Raw genomic sequence first — 17,796 nt, 5'->3', positions numbered from 1 at the left:
AGATTAATTTATACTGATGTTTTTCTTGCTGCCAGAGATTATGTCCTTTCCACTCCTGACAAGGCACAGAAAGAGGGGAGTCAGGGGACAGTGTGTGTGTGATCCTCACTGGGTGGTGTTGGCCAAAACCAGTCAGATTGTTTCCTGGTGCAAAGTTTATGTGAACAGCTGCTAGAGGAAGAAAGGTTGGCTTCAGGTCCTGGATTCCAGAAATCACTGGTGAGAGAACAGGAGAGTCTTCAGGAATAAGGAAAGGTCAGCAAATAGTGGACAGGCTAAATCGGATCGCTCAAGAGAGGGTCAATGTGAAGGTACAGAAAAGCATCAAGTTTCAGGAGCAGACTGATTCCCCTCCCACCCACATCTCACCCTCCCCCAGCCTCCAAGCAGCTGTACAGAATTCTGCATTTTCGTTGTTGAGAAATCAGCAAGTGACCTGTTGTTAAGCTCTAGGAAAGCTGGTACGGTCTGTTTGTTTGACCTTTTCATTTCAGGAACTTGGCATACACGAGTGCTTTGAAAGTTTGCCGCTGGCCAGCCCTCACAGGTCCCCTGTCCTAGCAGGAACCAGAGGTCATGCTGAACCTGTGCACCATCCCTGCGCACCCAGGAGCACCAGCTCCATTGGCTGTTTTGGATCCATTGTGTCCTGCTCTCAGACAGAGGGATTCATAATTCCCACTGAGTTTTCAGAGTTGTCAGAATTTCTGTTTTCCTCCTACTGCACCAACCAGGGATTCCTTTAGCCGGGGCTTTGAGAGCCCCTGGTGAGCATTTCGCCTGGTGCCTCTTCCTAGCTCACACCACCCTTTGCAGGAAAGTAGCAGACCCAGAAACTGTGATAGCTTTTACCACCCAGTAGTGCGGAAGGTTGTGTTGAACCATGAGGTTCCAGCTGGTGGTTTACCTTGAAGTTGTATGATGCTCCAGGCTCCTGACAGACTGGGAGGTTTGGCTTGGCCTGCCTGGAGTGCCCCAGTCACAGTTTCCCTGAGAAGTTACTGGCCTGGCAGTGGCTTGCCTGCCCCAGCATGCCTGATCTCCTGCCTTACCCTGTTCTGCTTCCTCCAGGCCACATCCCACCCACCTCTTCTAGCTAAGAGTCACTGGCACTCCTGCCAGGCCACCAGTCCTGGGGCAGCCACAGCCCGGGACCCTGCACCAAGAACCCACCCCACCAAGGCTTCCTCCTGCAAAACTGTGCTCAGGCCCTGCCATGGAAATTACACTAAAACGTCTTACTTTTAAACCAATTTGTAAGTTGCTACTTTCTGTTTTAACAGGCTGCAGCTGGTTGAATCTGAGGGCACAAAGGTGATTGACGCTCTCACCTGACACTACAGCAGGCTTTCAGTGAAAATGGGGGGGGAGGGGGAGAGGAATTCCAGAAGAATATTTGACCAGGCATTACTGAAGCTAAAATTTGTCAATTCATAATTTTAGCACACCATGGAGTTTGTTGTTTAAAACTGTACACAGGAAATCTGAGCTGTAATTTTCCCTGTCTTTGATCAACATGCCAGTGTGCTGCTGTGAAGTGAAATAGCGTAGGCTGACAGATGAGAATTTTCCCCCAAGGGCATTCTCCTAGGAACACAACAGTGCTGATTTAGCAAGGAAATAAATCTTGAAATATACGAAGGCTGCTGTGTACATGCTTTTATGGCACTTGGGGAAGAAATCAAAATAATTTAAAAATAGAGAAGCCTTCATTCTACAGTTCTTTAGCATTTGCACATTTGTATGTGCCTTGAAAGGAGCAACTGCATGCTGGAGGATGGAGTTGTGCCTTTGTAACAGCTGTAGCTTGGAACATCTCAGCATGCTGTCTGGGTAGCCCCTCGCAGGTTGAGCTCTCTGTAAACAGAGACCTCAGTGCAGCTAGGGGAGGATGAAAGCGAGGCAGATACTGTGGAAAGCCTGGGAGTTCCCAGTCCTGTCTTAATTGTTATTAATAAATGTTAACAGTATTTTAGTAGCGTGCATCTTCTACAGTTCCCCTACACGCAACCCTCTCCCCCCAGAGCTGCTTCTGCATGTTGTTCTACCCTCAGGAGGTAGAAGTCACGAACAGAGCTCCAGCTCTTTAATTGGCCCAGCAAGTCATATTATCTCTGAAGGTGAGTTTTTCCCATTTAGGTACTTGTGGCAGAAGCTTGAGACTACAGCCTTTTAAAGTGACATTGCATACACCTGATGAAATTATGGCAGCTGCACTGCAACACTGAAGATAATGAAAACTGAATTTTCTGTGAGATTTCTTGCCAAGCTGTAGCAGCTTTGGGTAGCAGATATCAGTACAGAAGCCGACTTCAGGCGTGACAGGTGCCAAACAAAGCCTTGAGATAAATCCTCCCACTCCTGAGGAAAATGTGTAAAGGACAAACTCCAGTTGTTCCCAGAAATTGATCTGTTGTTTTCTGGTTTGGTAGTTTGTTTTTTTCCCCACTGCCATCCATTACAACATTCAGACAAAGCATGTTAGGACAAAGAATAGCACTTTCAGCAAGCAAGACCTGACTTCTTCTGCAGTATGGCTACGTGGCATGTGGAGTTCAAGATTTCCCATTGTTTCTTTTACACTCTTCATAACACTTGGCAGCTCACATGGCCTGCACATAGTACATCTTGTAAGAAAGTGTACTGGAACTGCAAACATTGAGCAACATATCACAGCAGTTTTGGATGGTTAAGCAAAACTTTTCTAGCAGAGTATTATCAACTACATTTCAAACAATGCTTCAGAGGAAAGCTGTCTGTGAACAAATCTAAGCTATTCTTACAATGGTTTGCATCTTACTTCTTCTTACATATAAACCAAGCAAGGCTTTTAGTGATTTACAGCACTCAGAAGAGGTGACCTGCTGCTCAATTCTCAGAACAGGTAACAGTATTTCATTAAAGTTATACTGACTGTGGAACACACTCCTCCTAACTGGAAAAATCCATCAGCCTGCACCTGTACTCCACATTCTCCTTTGCCAATATAGGACACAGCTTTCAGCAGCCTCAGGCACAACCCACAGCAGTCAGGCTCTTGGCTGGACCCAGACCTTACTGTTTCTACCCTGCACAGCTTTTCAAGACTAAAGAGAATATGCTCATAGAAGTCACAGGCATTGCCCAAATCCACTGATGCCATATAACCTGTCTCAAACCCCACCTTGATTAGCGTTCTAACTACTGGAATTGTTTTTATTAGGGATGTCTAATTACATAGCCAATTTAATTACAAGGACCTGGAGTTAATGCTTGACTGTTTTAACAGCCTGATCATGTAGCGTGCTTTAAATCAGATGCCTATATTAACTCCTATTTATATCAATTTACAATCCAGTTCAGCCAGCTGCCATGAGATAATGGATTAGATATTACTAACATAATTTGGTTGTAATATTGGGAAGCAAGGCAGGTTTACTTGAGCACTACTGCATGCTGAAACAATAGCTGGATATAGTCATGTTCACTTCTACCTTGTCAACAGCAGAGCACCACCCTGGAGGTGTTCAAGCACCATCTCTTCACTAATGTGAAAGCAGATGCATGAGTTAGGAAATCTGAAGAGCTCTAGTAAAAACAAAAAACCCAATAAATCCAACAACACACACCAACATGCCTTCTAGATAGGACTGCTGGAATTCCAACTCTCTAGTCTCAAGCTGCATAATTTCTTTTCTCTCATCCCACTGGAATATAGCCCATAGATTTGGGGCAGTTTACTCTAGGAAAACTCTTACAAAGTCAATTCTGAAGGCTATTTTACAGTAGGAATATGTCAGTTGTCAGAGTTAACTGCCTGAACAAAGGTGGTTATACTATGTCAGTTTCCTTCCCTCCCTTGCACACATCTGAGGAAACTTCATTACCTCTTAAAACATGACATAAACTTCAAGACTATAAATACTTCATGCTGTGTTTTCAGTTCAGGAATGAATTTCAGAACAAAATTAATCTTAGCAATAACACAAAGTAGATTTTTAAAGTCCTTTATTAATCTGAATATAAAAAAGACAGAAGCTGCCTACGATATAGGACAAAGCTCTTGCTTCATGAGGAAACAAAATTTTCTTTACAAAGTGAAAAAATAAATACCCTCTTAGAGTAAGGTTTATATGCTAATGTGTCATAAAAAAGTAGAGTTTTAATATCTTGACAAAATGTCTGTGCAAAGAAACAGATGCATAAACACACATTACTGCTACATTAAGGCAATATGAAAAGTATAGTCAGAAATTTTCAGTAAAGTGACAGTGTACTTTTCTAGCTTTGATTAAGCCAGTATTGCACCCAAATATGGTCTCCAGTTCCCTCTGTACCCTGGAGAAGACACTAGGAAACTAGAGCCCAAAATGCCCAAGTAGGGGGGTGGAAATTAAAATCATTTTAGCAGGAAATGACCTACCCAATAAAGATGCTAAGTAAAGAAAGCATTTAAAATTATACACAACCCTTATTTAAAAAATTATTATTACATATTTAATAGTTTGAAATAATCCTCCAAAAATAAAGCCAACTTGAAGGGCAGCTGACTGCAGCTCCTGAGACCACCAGCCAAGTTGGATGTGGGAAACCTGGGAGTATCCTGCCCACTGAGAGCTGTGAATGAAGTCCTACAACAGTGCTTCCACAGGACACTGCCAACCACAAGACTTTCCTGACCCACCCTCAACACTTGGAGATTAACAAACTTGTCCTACCTTTCCAAAGCTATTCTCTCACAGAATTATTTCTGTTTAATAGAATTCTGAGCTAAACACAGCTGCTTGATGAAGCCTTGCAACTTCAGTTTAAAGAACCATTCGTTTTTTTTCAAAAAAAGTTCCTTCCTCTTTAAAGCAGTTTACTAAAAGCAGAAACTATGAGCCATACTAAACTGGTATTTGTAAAAGCTAGTCTTACTATTAAAATAAATGGTGTGACTGTACTAAAAAGGATTTAGAGCATGTAAAAGAAAAGGCTGTGTTGCTTTTGCTGGGTACATCAATGTGTGTACACCATATTTCTCCAGGGTTACCTAGCTTTGTGGCAACACTGCCATGCTACAAACTTATGTATCATTCTCCTCTTCGGTAAAATGCATCAATTACACTTCTGTTCTCAGAAAATGCCCCAAACCATTTTGGACATGCTGAACAAAGAATACTTATGTTAAAAAATGCAGTATTTTTGCTTTTGATCATGGACACGTGCCAGAGTGATTGCCTTCTTCACAATCAATGGTTGCATTTCATATTAGTGCAGTTTAAAGAGTACATGATGGGTTTAAAGTGTATATGTAGATCATATCACAGTCAGATTGAGAAGACTGGTGTGGGTTGGCAAGTACACATGCTGGACGTGCTCTACACGAGATCTGCAGACAGGGCATGACTGGAAAGAAAAAAAACATTAGGAAGTTAGTTTACTTCATATTCTGAGAGTCTCAACTTATTGGAGACTCCTCTCCATGTACACGATAACAGACCACTTTTCCATCATCCCATATTTAAGACAGGGTATTTATTGTGAGAAGCATGCAACTCATTCTTAGCCTCACTGCAAATTACATTAGCACAGCTAAAACTTTTCTTTCAAATGCATCATCCAGACAGAATGATCCTTGAAATTAGTTTACCACAGGCAAAATTTTAAACGTAAGTTTTACAAGATCAACATGAAATATTAATCCATGACCATTAAATATACAAAACTCCAAGCCTTCCATGTAACTTGGTAACTCCTAACTTAATGGCACTGCAATTACCTGTAACTGGGAAGCACAGGATTTGCAGCAAACCGTGTGGCCACAAGGACAGAAGGTGGAATTGATCTCTTCTTCACAGCACACCATACAAAGCATGGACTCCTTTAGCTTCCGCAACTTCTCCTGCAGAGCTTTTGTTTGTTGGCAGCTGAGGCCCTCACAGTTGTCACAGTTCATGCTGCTTTCTGAAGACTTAAGTGGAGAACTTGGTGGGGTTTGATCACTTCTTGAAACAAGATCCACAATGCCAGCATTATAAAGAGCTCGCCTTGCATGGTCATAAACTTCTTTTGATGTTCTTTTAATGTCAAAGACATATTTTTTACCAAGATTAATGTTTTCATTCAGAAATAGAGATGCTAGGTGACCTTTTAAGTCTCGACTATACTGCATCATGACAGCACTGGTGACAGTGTCACACCTATAAAACAATAGGACAAATGCAAACTTGGTTAGTTAATACCAATAAAGCTATTCCTACAATCACTTGTTCCTAAAGTCAAAGTAACAGCACTGAAATTGAAGCAAATACAATCCAAGGTAACATTTAAACTCTTAAATGTTGTTTGCATGACAACTCTACTTTGCAAAGTAGAAAAAGGAAAAGTGACAGTTACTTTACAACTTCAAAATGTGAATGTCTGGTAAAATGGAGCCAGCCTATGGAAGGGACTTAAGGCATTATGCTAACATAAACACTTGCTTAATCCACAGTTCATCTTGGCAACACCTCCTCACACAGCAATTTCCAAATACTGCCTTAAAAGAATTCCAGCTAGTAGTCTTTGGCATAACACCTCTTTCTTTAGAGAGGATCTCAAAAATTTCTAGCATAGAGTCAAGTAATATATTTAATCAAATTTCCACCCAGCACTTTATACACCAGTATAAAATGATCTATCATTCTGAAGGGAACCAGTGTGAAGGCAGTATAGAGAATTAAGGCATTTCTATTTTCCTCTGAATATTTCAGCTACCCTAACCATGCTTGTCACATATTTCAGTGATATGGTTGAATCTGCAGAAGCCTATTAAGGCATATCACTTCTCTAGGCAACATAGGCAAGAAAACACAAAACACAGAACATAAGGATTACAGCCTCACAGGGCCTGAAGTCCAGCATCTAAGCTTATGGCCAAATGCTATTGCCAAACTAAAATCAGAAACTGTCAAGGACAGCAGAAGTTAAAAGCAGAAACAGATCAAAAAGTAATCGAAATTGATACGTGGTAGTTAATTTTGAGAAAACACCACTATGTCTTTGACAGCTAATTCTGCTGATCAGTGTTGGCCCTCACAGTAGGAATGAAAAGGGGTTTGAAAAATCAGCCATCACCAAATGATTATAGCAGCCCTACCTCAAACAATAATAGGACAGAGACAATGGACAGCTGCTGCACGAAACAAAGTCCTGGGCATGTGAGCAAGGACAGAAGAACTACAAGATTTAAATACATGGGATACGAAGGTGGCATACAGATAAATAATGACTGGAAGAGCCAAATAAAAGATCTACATATTCTGAATTATGGGATCTTCTTCTGTTGCTCTCATTCTCCCTCTTACATAGGGACAAATTTTTGTATGTATTATGAAGTATCAAGGAACATAAAAAGTTTATACTCTGAAGTGCTGCTATTCATAGTGGAGATGTTTTGCTTACTTTTCTTGTTAATCCCACCCCACAAAAGGGAAAGCAGCAAAAACCTGCTCAGCTTCTGGACTTAAGAGGAAAGTAGAGGCTGCAAAGACAAAGCAATTCTGCAGAGTATTTCCAAAGTGCAGTCAAATTGCTGGCTGCTTAAGCCCTTAGCTCAGACACTGGAGAAGGGTAGCATCAGCAGACGACTCTAGTGGCAATACTGACCTGTAAAATGCATGTGTCTCTGTAATTGCTCTATAGAGTCCACTTGCTGCCCTTGTACTGATCATCTTAAACAAGAGAACTACACTATTACCAGACTCCTTGGTAACAGTCAGATATACATTCTTCCCAGACTGAGTTGCCATTTGAACAACAGGATAAGCAATCCTATAAATTAATATTAAAAAAGAAAGGTTATTTAGCTTATAAGGATAAGGGCATTTTCCACAGAACTACTACAGTGCACTTTCAGCAGAAGTTACAATGATCTGACTGTTGTCAGCAACGCTGGATTGAAGATGCTGCCTCAAAAATACATATAAAAATCAAGAGTATTAAGAACAGTTGTCATCTTGATTATAAGCAGGTAGTGTCTTTGGACCCTACAGCCTAACAGCGGCTTTTAGTAATTCACAGAGAAGTTTGGATATTTATGTCAAAATTTGAGGCATGCTCAGTACTTCCAAAAAAAATGGATCATGGAAGTGGTTCCATAAAACACATACCTGTTGATAGGACTGAAGTCATCTTTGCAGATGGATATGCCTTCAGGTCCAACACCAATAAGGAGTTTTTGCCCTTCACTATCTCTCACTGAGTGCCACTCTACCCCATAGTTCTCCAGTGTTGTAACAATCTGTAGAACCTGGTATTCAGCAGATGCTTGACTTAAACCTTCTAGCTCCTTGTGCTTTGCAACAATGCTGTTGATAGAAAGATTAAAGATAGGTGAATTAACTCAAGTATGTGCCGTTACCATCAGCAGCTTGTCGTAACATGCGTTTTTAGATGACCTAGTTAAACAAATTATTAAATGCTCCTGACCTGCTTTATCTGTCCATAGATTTCCAGGAATAGTGAAGTGGAAATAATTGAGAATTACCAAAACATCTTGAGACTGTTCAGGAGACAACACTTTGCATTTGCTAATTGCTAAATTAAAAACCTACATGTAATCAAGGTTTTCCAACTAACACCACCCACTCCCACATATTTCCCCAAACCACCACTAGCTTCTTAACTAAAAAAAAATACAGGAGAGTATGACACACTGAAAGTCTCCTGATATTCAGGAACTGAGCTATGAAAGTGTTTGGAAATTTGTTTAGAGTAAGGGTACTAAGCCAGATAAGTGTTTCATTCACAAGTGTAGGTCTAAGACTCACTTAAAATTTGATTACCCTACTCCAAGTACTTATATACCTGTATTTCCCCAAGTACTAGAGTTTCAACAGCTGTTGCTTTTCACAAAAAACCCACCTCATAACTGAGCTTAAAAATTAACTGAAATCAGAACATTAAGCATTCATGTTATATTTTGATCTCCAAAGCTATCTAAATTGTTTTACACTATAGCACCAGCAGTTAAGGGCATAACACAATCTGCTGTTGGTTTCCAAAGAGGAGGCTGAATCATGGTGCTCTTTTTACCTCTCCAAAATAGTAGTGGTGAGCTCTTTTGCACACAACTCTTCATAATTGTACTTGGCAGTGTTCTGGTTATAATCTCCAAACTTCATCTGTGCCAACAATGCACTAAGTTCAATTGCATGCTCTGAAGAACACTGAAGATTACCAGCAAGAAGATCTTCTTTTATATGCAAAAAAAACATATGCCTGCAATAGAATGAGAAACATTTGCTTACACAAACTGTTAGATGTTTGTAATCAAGACAGGTATCAGATTACATCTCATATGTTTATTAACCGTTAGTTTGGTAATCAAGAATTTGCCATGAATGTACCAAGTAGAGAAAGTCTGGCACAAGGGAAAGGAAAGGGCCTCCATCTTAATATTCACTTACTCAAAGATGAGGCTACAACTGAAGATGGTATCTAGAAGCACTATCAAAAGAAATGAGCATTCTGACATCACATTCTTAAGAATAAGGACTGCTTTAACTCCTACGGCCACTTAGTCATTTCAATCCAGTGAGTAACATATCAATGAAACATTTGAAATAGTTGCCTATGTTTAAATGTTTGGTTACCATTTACAAGTTATTCTTCATTTCACAAAATCAGATTTGGAAAGAGCATCCCAAAACAGCATACAGACTTCCAACATGCAGTAGGAGAAGCCATACTTTCTCCACACAGTGGCGATGCCTCTGCCACTACACTCATGGGAAGACAGTGCTTTTGCAGATTAACAGAATAACTTGAGACACATGACAGGGGCAGTCTGGAATAAAATACAAAAACCTCCTGTGTAAGCATTTGTTAGCCCAACCTTTACACTTGGGACCAAGGCAGGTTTGAAAATTCACAAAGTTGCTCTTAATTATCTAACAGGTCAGTTAATTAGACAACAACAACAACACTTCCACCAACATTAACAGCAGCCTGCCAATTTCCCCTACACTCCCTTAACTTCTGTAGAGTCATCCTTATCTCCCCTCAGGGAACACACTGTAAATTTCTTACCATTTGTTTGTAAGACTCAATGTATTTATGTAAACCAGATGCAGAATTATGTATCAGGAATTACATAACACTGAAAGTCTCTCAATAAATGAAGCCTAGCACCCACAGGGATGTGTCTTGGCTTCTACAAGAACGGGACATTTACTTTTCAAAAATTAAGTGTAATCTTTTACGAGAAGCTATCACTCCTCACCAAAGTTGAAGATGCTAGCAAGTGATTAGTTTTCTGTCCAACAGGAATTCTGGATAATATCTTTATATATTCTGTTGTAGTGCTCTACAATTGTTTTGTACAATAGGGCAAATAGGACTATTTTATTCAGCAAAATTTCAGCAATTACAAAACTTGCTAAATTTGTGTTGCTTCTTAATTCTACTGTGTTAAATGCTGCAACTAAGAAGATACTGGCCTGAAAGATGCCTCATATCCACATCATTTTGGATAAAGGGAAAAAACAAATCAGTATTAAATGACTCCACTAGCTGCCCTACAATCCATTCCCTGCAACAAGTCACAGCTCCAACACCTCCCTTTGCAAGCCATTTGAGGCATGCTAGAGTGTCACTAGTGCTTAATTGCAACTCTGATGTCTAGACATCAGCCTACACACTTCAGCAGTTCTAATGGGGGTCTGGTGGAAGCCAATATCCTCATGCTGTGCAGGACAAGTTGTGGTGGCAAGAGGACCAGAACTTCATACACCTGCAAGTGACTTTGATTAGCCTGTCCAGCCAGACTCAGACTGCACTTCTCCAGAGTTATATTAATATCCATTGTAAAATCACCTCCTTCAAAGGTTCAAAACATGACATTAGCCTGAATCTGATTACAAAAGCAGGTCATTGTTCTTTTTACAAAAAAACTAAGCGATTTTTATGCTTAAACAAAAAGGTGTAAGAATGAGCTCTTATTGCTGAACACAGTCAAGCAAAACTAAAGCATTAGGAGCTTTGAGGTAGTTCCTTATCAAATTCTACAGGATCCAACAGATTGTCTGTAGAAAACCCAGTTGTATTAGAGATTCTATTAATTACAAGAAAGTATTTCTCTAAGCTTTTGTAAATTAGACTGACTTAAACACTTCACTCAATCCACTGTCTCTCCTCTGGCCTGGAATCTATAGATACAATAAAAATTGTTAAAACTTTTCCCACCATTAAAGATAGTCAGGTTGTACAGTAAAAGGATGCTCAGTTTTTCAAGGAATTTTAGCAATAGTATTTTATGCTTAATGGAATTTTTACCTAGCAAATTTTAAAACAATGAACTGTGAAACCTGCCCTGTTTCTAAGTTCCCTAAAGGTTACATGCCCAACGTTGCTGTTAGAATACCTTAGTTTGCCCACCATAGAAAAAAACTAAATGTTTGTTTCTGCACCATTCACTACCTCAGTTATACATGGTACATTAATATTGCCTGTTACAAATTTGAGAAGTAACTCAAGTCAGATGAAAGGTGTTTCCTAACCCCCAGCCCCAACTTTGTTAGTCTGCAGCTTTTTACTACTCTTGTCAAAGCTTTGTTTAATCTTTAAATCTTCACAGAAAACAACCCTTCACAACTCTGAACTTTACCTATCCACTGTTGTGGCTCCTAGTCATCCCAACACCTGCCAGACATATTGGGACATTGAACAACTAGTGGCAGGTTTAAGGACAAACAGAACGTGACACTGCACTTGTAGACTGAGTGCTCCACAGAGTACAAAGGACAGTCTACATAACCTAAAATAGCCTTCACCTCTGAACCTCATGCTGGCTAGGTATACCTGTGTATTCAATTCTAGAACATTTCCTTTGAGCTTGGTAGTTCAAAACAGTACATTGTAATACTGATTAGAGGGCAACACTAAGTTTACCAAAACTATACTTCATTAGTCACTGCCCAGGCAGATTTCTTCTTTTCCAAAAGAACAAAAAGCAGTTTTAAAATTAGAACAAGATCACAGACTTTCTTCAAGCACTAGCTGTATTAGTGATTTTACATTCACTTTGCATCCTTATATGAAAAACATGGGTGCAAAAATAAGTTATATGTACATATTAAAACACAGTCAAACCACATGTACCATGCAATTAATGTATTACAGTTGGACATAAATAATGTGATACAAATACTTTAGAAAGAGGAGGCTTCAAGGAGATTCCAGCAGACGGTCCATTTCACAGAAAACGATAGCTACCAAACCAAAGTCACAGACCCAGATATCAATCTCACCAATTGCCTTTTTCTTTAAACACAGACTGACAATACTTAACACTGCTACCAGAAACAGACATCAGTATTTCATTACCATGAAATTCCAACAGGAGGCAGATTACCTAGTTAGTGTTCAGCTAACTGAAATGGCAGTAACAACTCCACAAAAAAAGTACTATAAAAGGTGTTGAGTACATGTAATACAAGATTATTTTTCCTTCTGTAACTCATTAAAGACAATTATGTGCATTAGGAATTGAAGTTCTGCACTACTACTAGTAGTTCTACTATTTTTTTTTTATCGAGGAAATACAGACAAGGCAAATAGAAAGCTAAAAATTTTAAGCTCCAAACTTAGCTATCAGTGATAGAAGTGACAAACCCCAATTTTTTACCAATAAAAGAACCTGCATATGACTAATGATTCCTAACCTAGAAGCATAGCCAAAAGATCTCATTCTCTTGCCAGGCTACTACTGGCAAGAATCTCAGGATACATCCCAAGGAACTGCCTGTTCTCTTCAGGGTATGACATTCCTTACCACATGGTTAAGGCTCTTTCCTACTGTGAAGTAAATTTACAACTCTGTAGTCTACAGGAATCAACATTAAGACAATTGTTCTCCCTAAAATCATATTGATAAAGATCTTTAAATCTATGGAATGCAATTCTGTTTTTAAAAGCAGGTAAGGCCACGCCACATTAAAAAGCAAGAACACTACAGTTACAATTATGCTTCTCAGTATCTTTGTTCTTATTTGCTCTCAGCAGAGTTATCAAATGCAATTCAACTCCAATATAGACAAACAGATCCATTAAACTCACCCCAGTGTCTATTACACCAGACTTCTATTGCCTTGTAACCAATAACATGACACTGCTGTGCTGGCTAGCCAATGCCAGGGGATAATAGGATGCTTTTCTCATTTCCTACCTACTACAGTATCTAACTGCTCAAAATATTTTTATGAGCCAGTTCTTAACTTTAACTAATTCACCAATACAACTGAGCAACACGGTAAATATAATTCAAATGCCAGCAAACACCACACATACAACAGCCTTCAAAACAATAATTACTACTTTAAAGGCTGACAAAATACAGCTCCTTTGAGTCACAGAATGTTAATGGGGGTTGGAAGGGACCTTAGATCTAGTACCAACCCCCTGCCATGGGCAGGGACACCTCCCACTTAGACTAGGTTGCTTAGAGCCCTATCCAACCTGGCTTTGAACACTGCCAGGGCTGGGGCATCCACACCCTCCCTGGGCATCCCTAATATCTAATCTAAACATCCCCTCTTTCAATTTGTACCCATTACTCCTTGTCCTATCACTACAGTTCCTAAAAAAGAATGCTTTATATCATTATAGCTTACATATAAGTCATACTACACAAGACAAATAACTTCACCCATTTTGAAGTACTGTCTTGGAAAACATCACTGCTCAAAACCATTATTCCCTTTTAAATTATTTCTAGTTGCACCATCCCCACAAAGCTGACTTTATCCTGCCAGACCTAACACCCCCGAGGCCTCCTGCTGGCAGCTCCTCAGAACCTGCACAGCGGGGCCGGCCGGCCAGCCCTGCTGCCAGACATCACACCACACCCCCGGTAAAAAAAGTCTCCTAAAAATTCCGATTAGTGAAGTATAATCCTTTCCTTTAAGCCCCAGCTCCTTACCGCAATTTAATACTTCATGACATTTGACACAAAGAACCCACAAATCATTCAGTGAAAGAAGTGAAAAGCAGGGCTGTTTTTTTCCCTAAGTGTTGCACGACCTATCAAAAATACAGAAAACAGTGAAAATGAACACAGAATGAAGCAGAGTTTATTAACTCCATCTTGGATCATCACATGTATATTTAAGCAAAGAGACAGCAGTCCTTTTCAAGCCAATGTGATTCTCCATTCCACAGGAAATGTGTAGCTTTTCAAACTCCTCTAAAGCAGCACACTGTTCACTTGTTTGTAAAACTGACAGCAGCAGATTAAGTTTGAATGACATTCTTGCACTAAAGCACTTTCGATCTGTTGAAAGCAATTCCAAACTACAAAATCATGTCATGAAATTCAGTACCAGGCAGTCAAATAAAAATTAGAAATTGAGATTCAAAGAATACAAATAAACTGCTTTTTACCATGCAAGAAGAAAAATTGTCGTAAGAAAGTTTTTTCCATGCAACTATCACATTCCCAAAGCACCTAGTAAAGGTGGTTTGCTGCCATACAATTATAACCTGTTCCTGCCTTTGCACTCCATAGCAAGAAGGCTCCCTTGTATAAGATTAAAACACATGAGGCTGCAATCTTCTGCTGGCTGATTAAAGCTAACAGAGGCAGAGGCTGATGTTCAGTTGCCAGATCAGCTTTCACAGCATGTAGAAACCTGAACATTAAGTTGCTACAAAACAAATATACACCTGAGTTTTAAAATGAAGCACAAGGCAAGAATCTCTAATGAAGCAGTGCAACTGGGGTTGGCAAAGCATCCAAAGTATAGAGAAAAAAACCTGGTAACAACTCAGTCACAACAGTTGCTATTATAATCATGATGAAGCATATCAACACAATTTAGAATTACTTGCAGCTTCCCAGATTTCAAAAGCAGTCTCAACATGCATCTAATTTATATGTAAAAACAGCATCAGAGGCAGCAAGCAGAAGACTGGGAGACTTCCCCAGTGTTCTTCAAACACAGGACCAGAAGGCAACAGCCCTGCCAGAAACATCCCATACATCAGATGTGGACTTAACTGCTAAAGGAAGCCAAGGATACCCTTCCCTTTCTTCATCAGCCAGCACACTGACTTTCCAAGCAAAGGAAGGAAACACTGTGTCAGCTGTGGCTGTACAGCTAATCCTTGCAATTCTATTATATACCTATTGATTTTTAAGCTCAGCAACAGGCTTAAGTTTTTCATCTTCTCCTTGGTATCACACATGCTTATACACAAACACAAATTCAGTTATGTGCACGTGTGGATCCTCAAGAAGGCCTGTGTAGAAAAAAGGTAAATCTACTGTAACTGTGTTAACAACACAGCAACAGACATTAACCATAGGCATTATGGAACTCTAGGTCTGCTACACACACAACTGGGCATACACAACTACAGGCAGTTACTGAAACTTGATTTGCAACTTGCATTTGTTTTTAATAGATCTCTTTATGACTGAGACTCAATTTTTAAATCATTTGTTAAAAATGTTAGTTTCAGAACAGTCTTAATACATAAAAGACTTTAAAAGGATGTAGGTGCTACAAGCTTTCTTTACAGTGGAGAAACACTTCCTACTTTGATGTAGGTATAAGCTCTGTTACATCTTAGCTAAGCGACCCAAGCGGGTCTTTGAAGCCCCTGGGGCGTTTCACCAGTTCGAGCTCTCTATTAACTTGTGCCACCTGCCAAGCCTTGCATTGACAGCATTGAAGGCAGGAACACAGACGTCTGCAAAAATCTTGTAAAGTTGAACAAGCATTCATCAATGATAGCTTAAAACTGCCAGTTTTAGTTATCCTCACATTTTCACCCTGATTTGTTCTGTGAGTGGAGACACATCTGACATGTTCAGGGTAATCTCTTCTGCCTCATTAGGTATGAAATTGTGTGGCTCCTTTTGTTCTACATAACCCTTTGTTATTTGGTTTTATATCTGAGAATATTTAAGAGGACAAGTTTCTTTAAGGAAAATATTCAAAGAGAGCCCAAAGGTATGCCATGGATAGTAGAATTTATTTTCCCAAAATAAGGTACATCAAAGCTGGAATTAATTTTGAATGCATTTACCTAACTGAAGCTGTTATACAGGACAACCATAGTCTAACATCACAGCATTCTCAAAACTTCAGACAGAGCTGAAACCACTACTCCTAAATAGCCTCTCCCCTCACATTAGACAAAAAAAAAAAACCAACAACAAACCAACAACTATACATGCATGCCCCTAACTCAAAGCCTTTTTCCTATGAAATAAACACCAAATCAGGCTGTCAGCCTCTGACGAAATTCCTTAAACATTCTGTGCAGAACCACCATCATATTCATGGTCATAATTCTGAAAGAACTAAGTTATGGATTCTTAAAGTACCAAATAGTCACTAGACTTCAATTTGCCCCATTTATAATAACTGTACTAACAGGAAACATTAGTTGGAAGGTCAGAATTAAATATATGTGCACAGCTTTCTTTAAAAATAATTCAGTTGCAATTCAGATTAGAATTAGAAGACTAATTCTTCCTGTTTACTAACAGTGAAATGTAATAACTAATTAAGTTTAGAGGACTAGCCACAGAAGCAGCAAAGCAGCTGTTTCTTTTGTAGCCTCAAAGGGCCTGTAGCTGTTTGAAAGTTACTGTAACATAACACCAGACAAAAAGGAATTCGCAAATTTTTTTGCTCAGTGGGAGGAATTGTTTCCTGCCTTTCTGCACCAGTGGTTCAGAATGACCTAGAGTAACACCATAGAACAGGGGTTACTATCGGACATGCAAATACCATACAAAAAATTTGCTACTGGTAGCTTAGTTTCTTCCACTTTCAGCACGAAGTGCTCATGAAATCACCCAAGTCATTACTTACTGTTAGCTACACAATATTTACAGTATTAGCAGTTTAATTTTTTTTAAGGAAAAAAGTAACAACAAATTTAAATAGCACGAAGATTTTAAAACTTCACAGAAAAGTCAAGCAAGATTACTCAAAGATTAAAGATAACTAGTGTGTAGTCACTTTCCTAAATCACAGAAATTAAAAACAAAATAATAAGTTAAATGTACTTACAACCATTTACCTTACCTTGTCTGTTCCTGTAAGATAAGATGTGGCTCTACAAAAAACTTGACTCTTAACTTCAGTCGATAAGGGGCTAAACCATCCATCTGCTGGGAGATTCTGTTCCTCAAATTCAGCCATAGATTCTCCCCTTTGCTGCCAGTGAACTGCAGTCCAAAATAATCAACTTCTATAATCCCCAACCTTCTGCAAACCTGAAAAAAAAAAGGATCTTTATAAATGAGGCTACAATGAGAAATAACACCTGAAGTGCTGTTTCAGACTGCTCACTTCAAAACACACAAAATCTTGCTGTCAGCACCTTTGGTATATTACCTATATTATAATCCACAAAGGATTAACTAATTACTTCAGTGTTAAATTGCACACAAAACAGAATCACAGGATATTGGGAGTTGGAAGGGACCCACAAGGATCATAAAGTCCAACTCTTGGCCCTGCACAGGACATCCCCAAGAATCACATCACATGCCCAAGAGCATTGTCCAAATGTTTCTTGACAGCACGAGAAAAACACTAAGCATAAACTGTTAATTTCTCCACTAGCCAAAAAGCACACCGAGTTCAACGAACTCTGCCCCCAGGACAGACACTTCAGAGGGTCATGGGATTTCTGAAAGTGAAGAGTATCTACTACTCAACACCTCAGCTAGTAGCACTTTCCGGACAAGAAGGCAAAAAAAAGAGTACAACTACCCACAAGTTTTATTCAGATGGCACCACCAGACTGGACTGCTGCTGCTGACTCTCTCCA

The 17,796-nt window shown here is 39.5% G+C and overlaps 1 protein-coding gene across 1 annotated transcript; it reads right to left on the bottom strand.

The window, feature by feature from the left end:
• Positions 1 to 3,974: 3,974 nt before the first annotated feature.
• On the bottom strand, positions 3,975 to 17,233 carry MYLIP (myosin regulatory light chain interacting protein). Its single transcript, XM_009069454.1, has 6 exons — positions 17,046 to 17,233; positions 9,040 to 9,225; positions 8,115 to 8,312; positions 7,612 to 7,776; positions 5,744 to 6,164; positions 3,975 to 5,370 (listed from the first exon to the last, which is right to left on the bottom strand). Exons 1-6 carry the CDS (start codon positions 17,126 to 17,128, stop codon positions 5,281 to 5,283), a joined length of 1,143 nt encoding a protein of 380 aa, XP_009067702.1. The 5' UTR covers positions 17,129 to 17,233; the 3' UTR covers positions 3,975 to 5,280.
• Between the last annotated feature and the right edge of the window lie 563 nt (positions 17,234 to 17,796).

This window comes from Acanthisitta chloris, unplaced genomic scaffold, assembly GCF_000695815.1.
Source record: "Acanthisitta chloris isolate BGI_N310 unplaced genomic scaffold, ASM69581v1 scaffold1362, whole genome shotgun sequence".
NCBI classification, from domain to species: domain Eukaryota; kingdom Metazoa; phylum Chordata; class Aves; order Passeriformes; family Acanthisittidae; genus Acanthisitta; species Acanthisitta chloris.
This window is presented reverse-complemented; position numbering and strand designations above follow the sequence as displayed.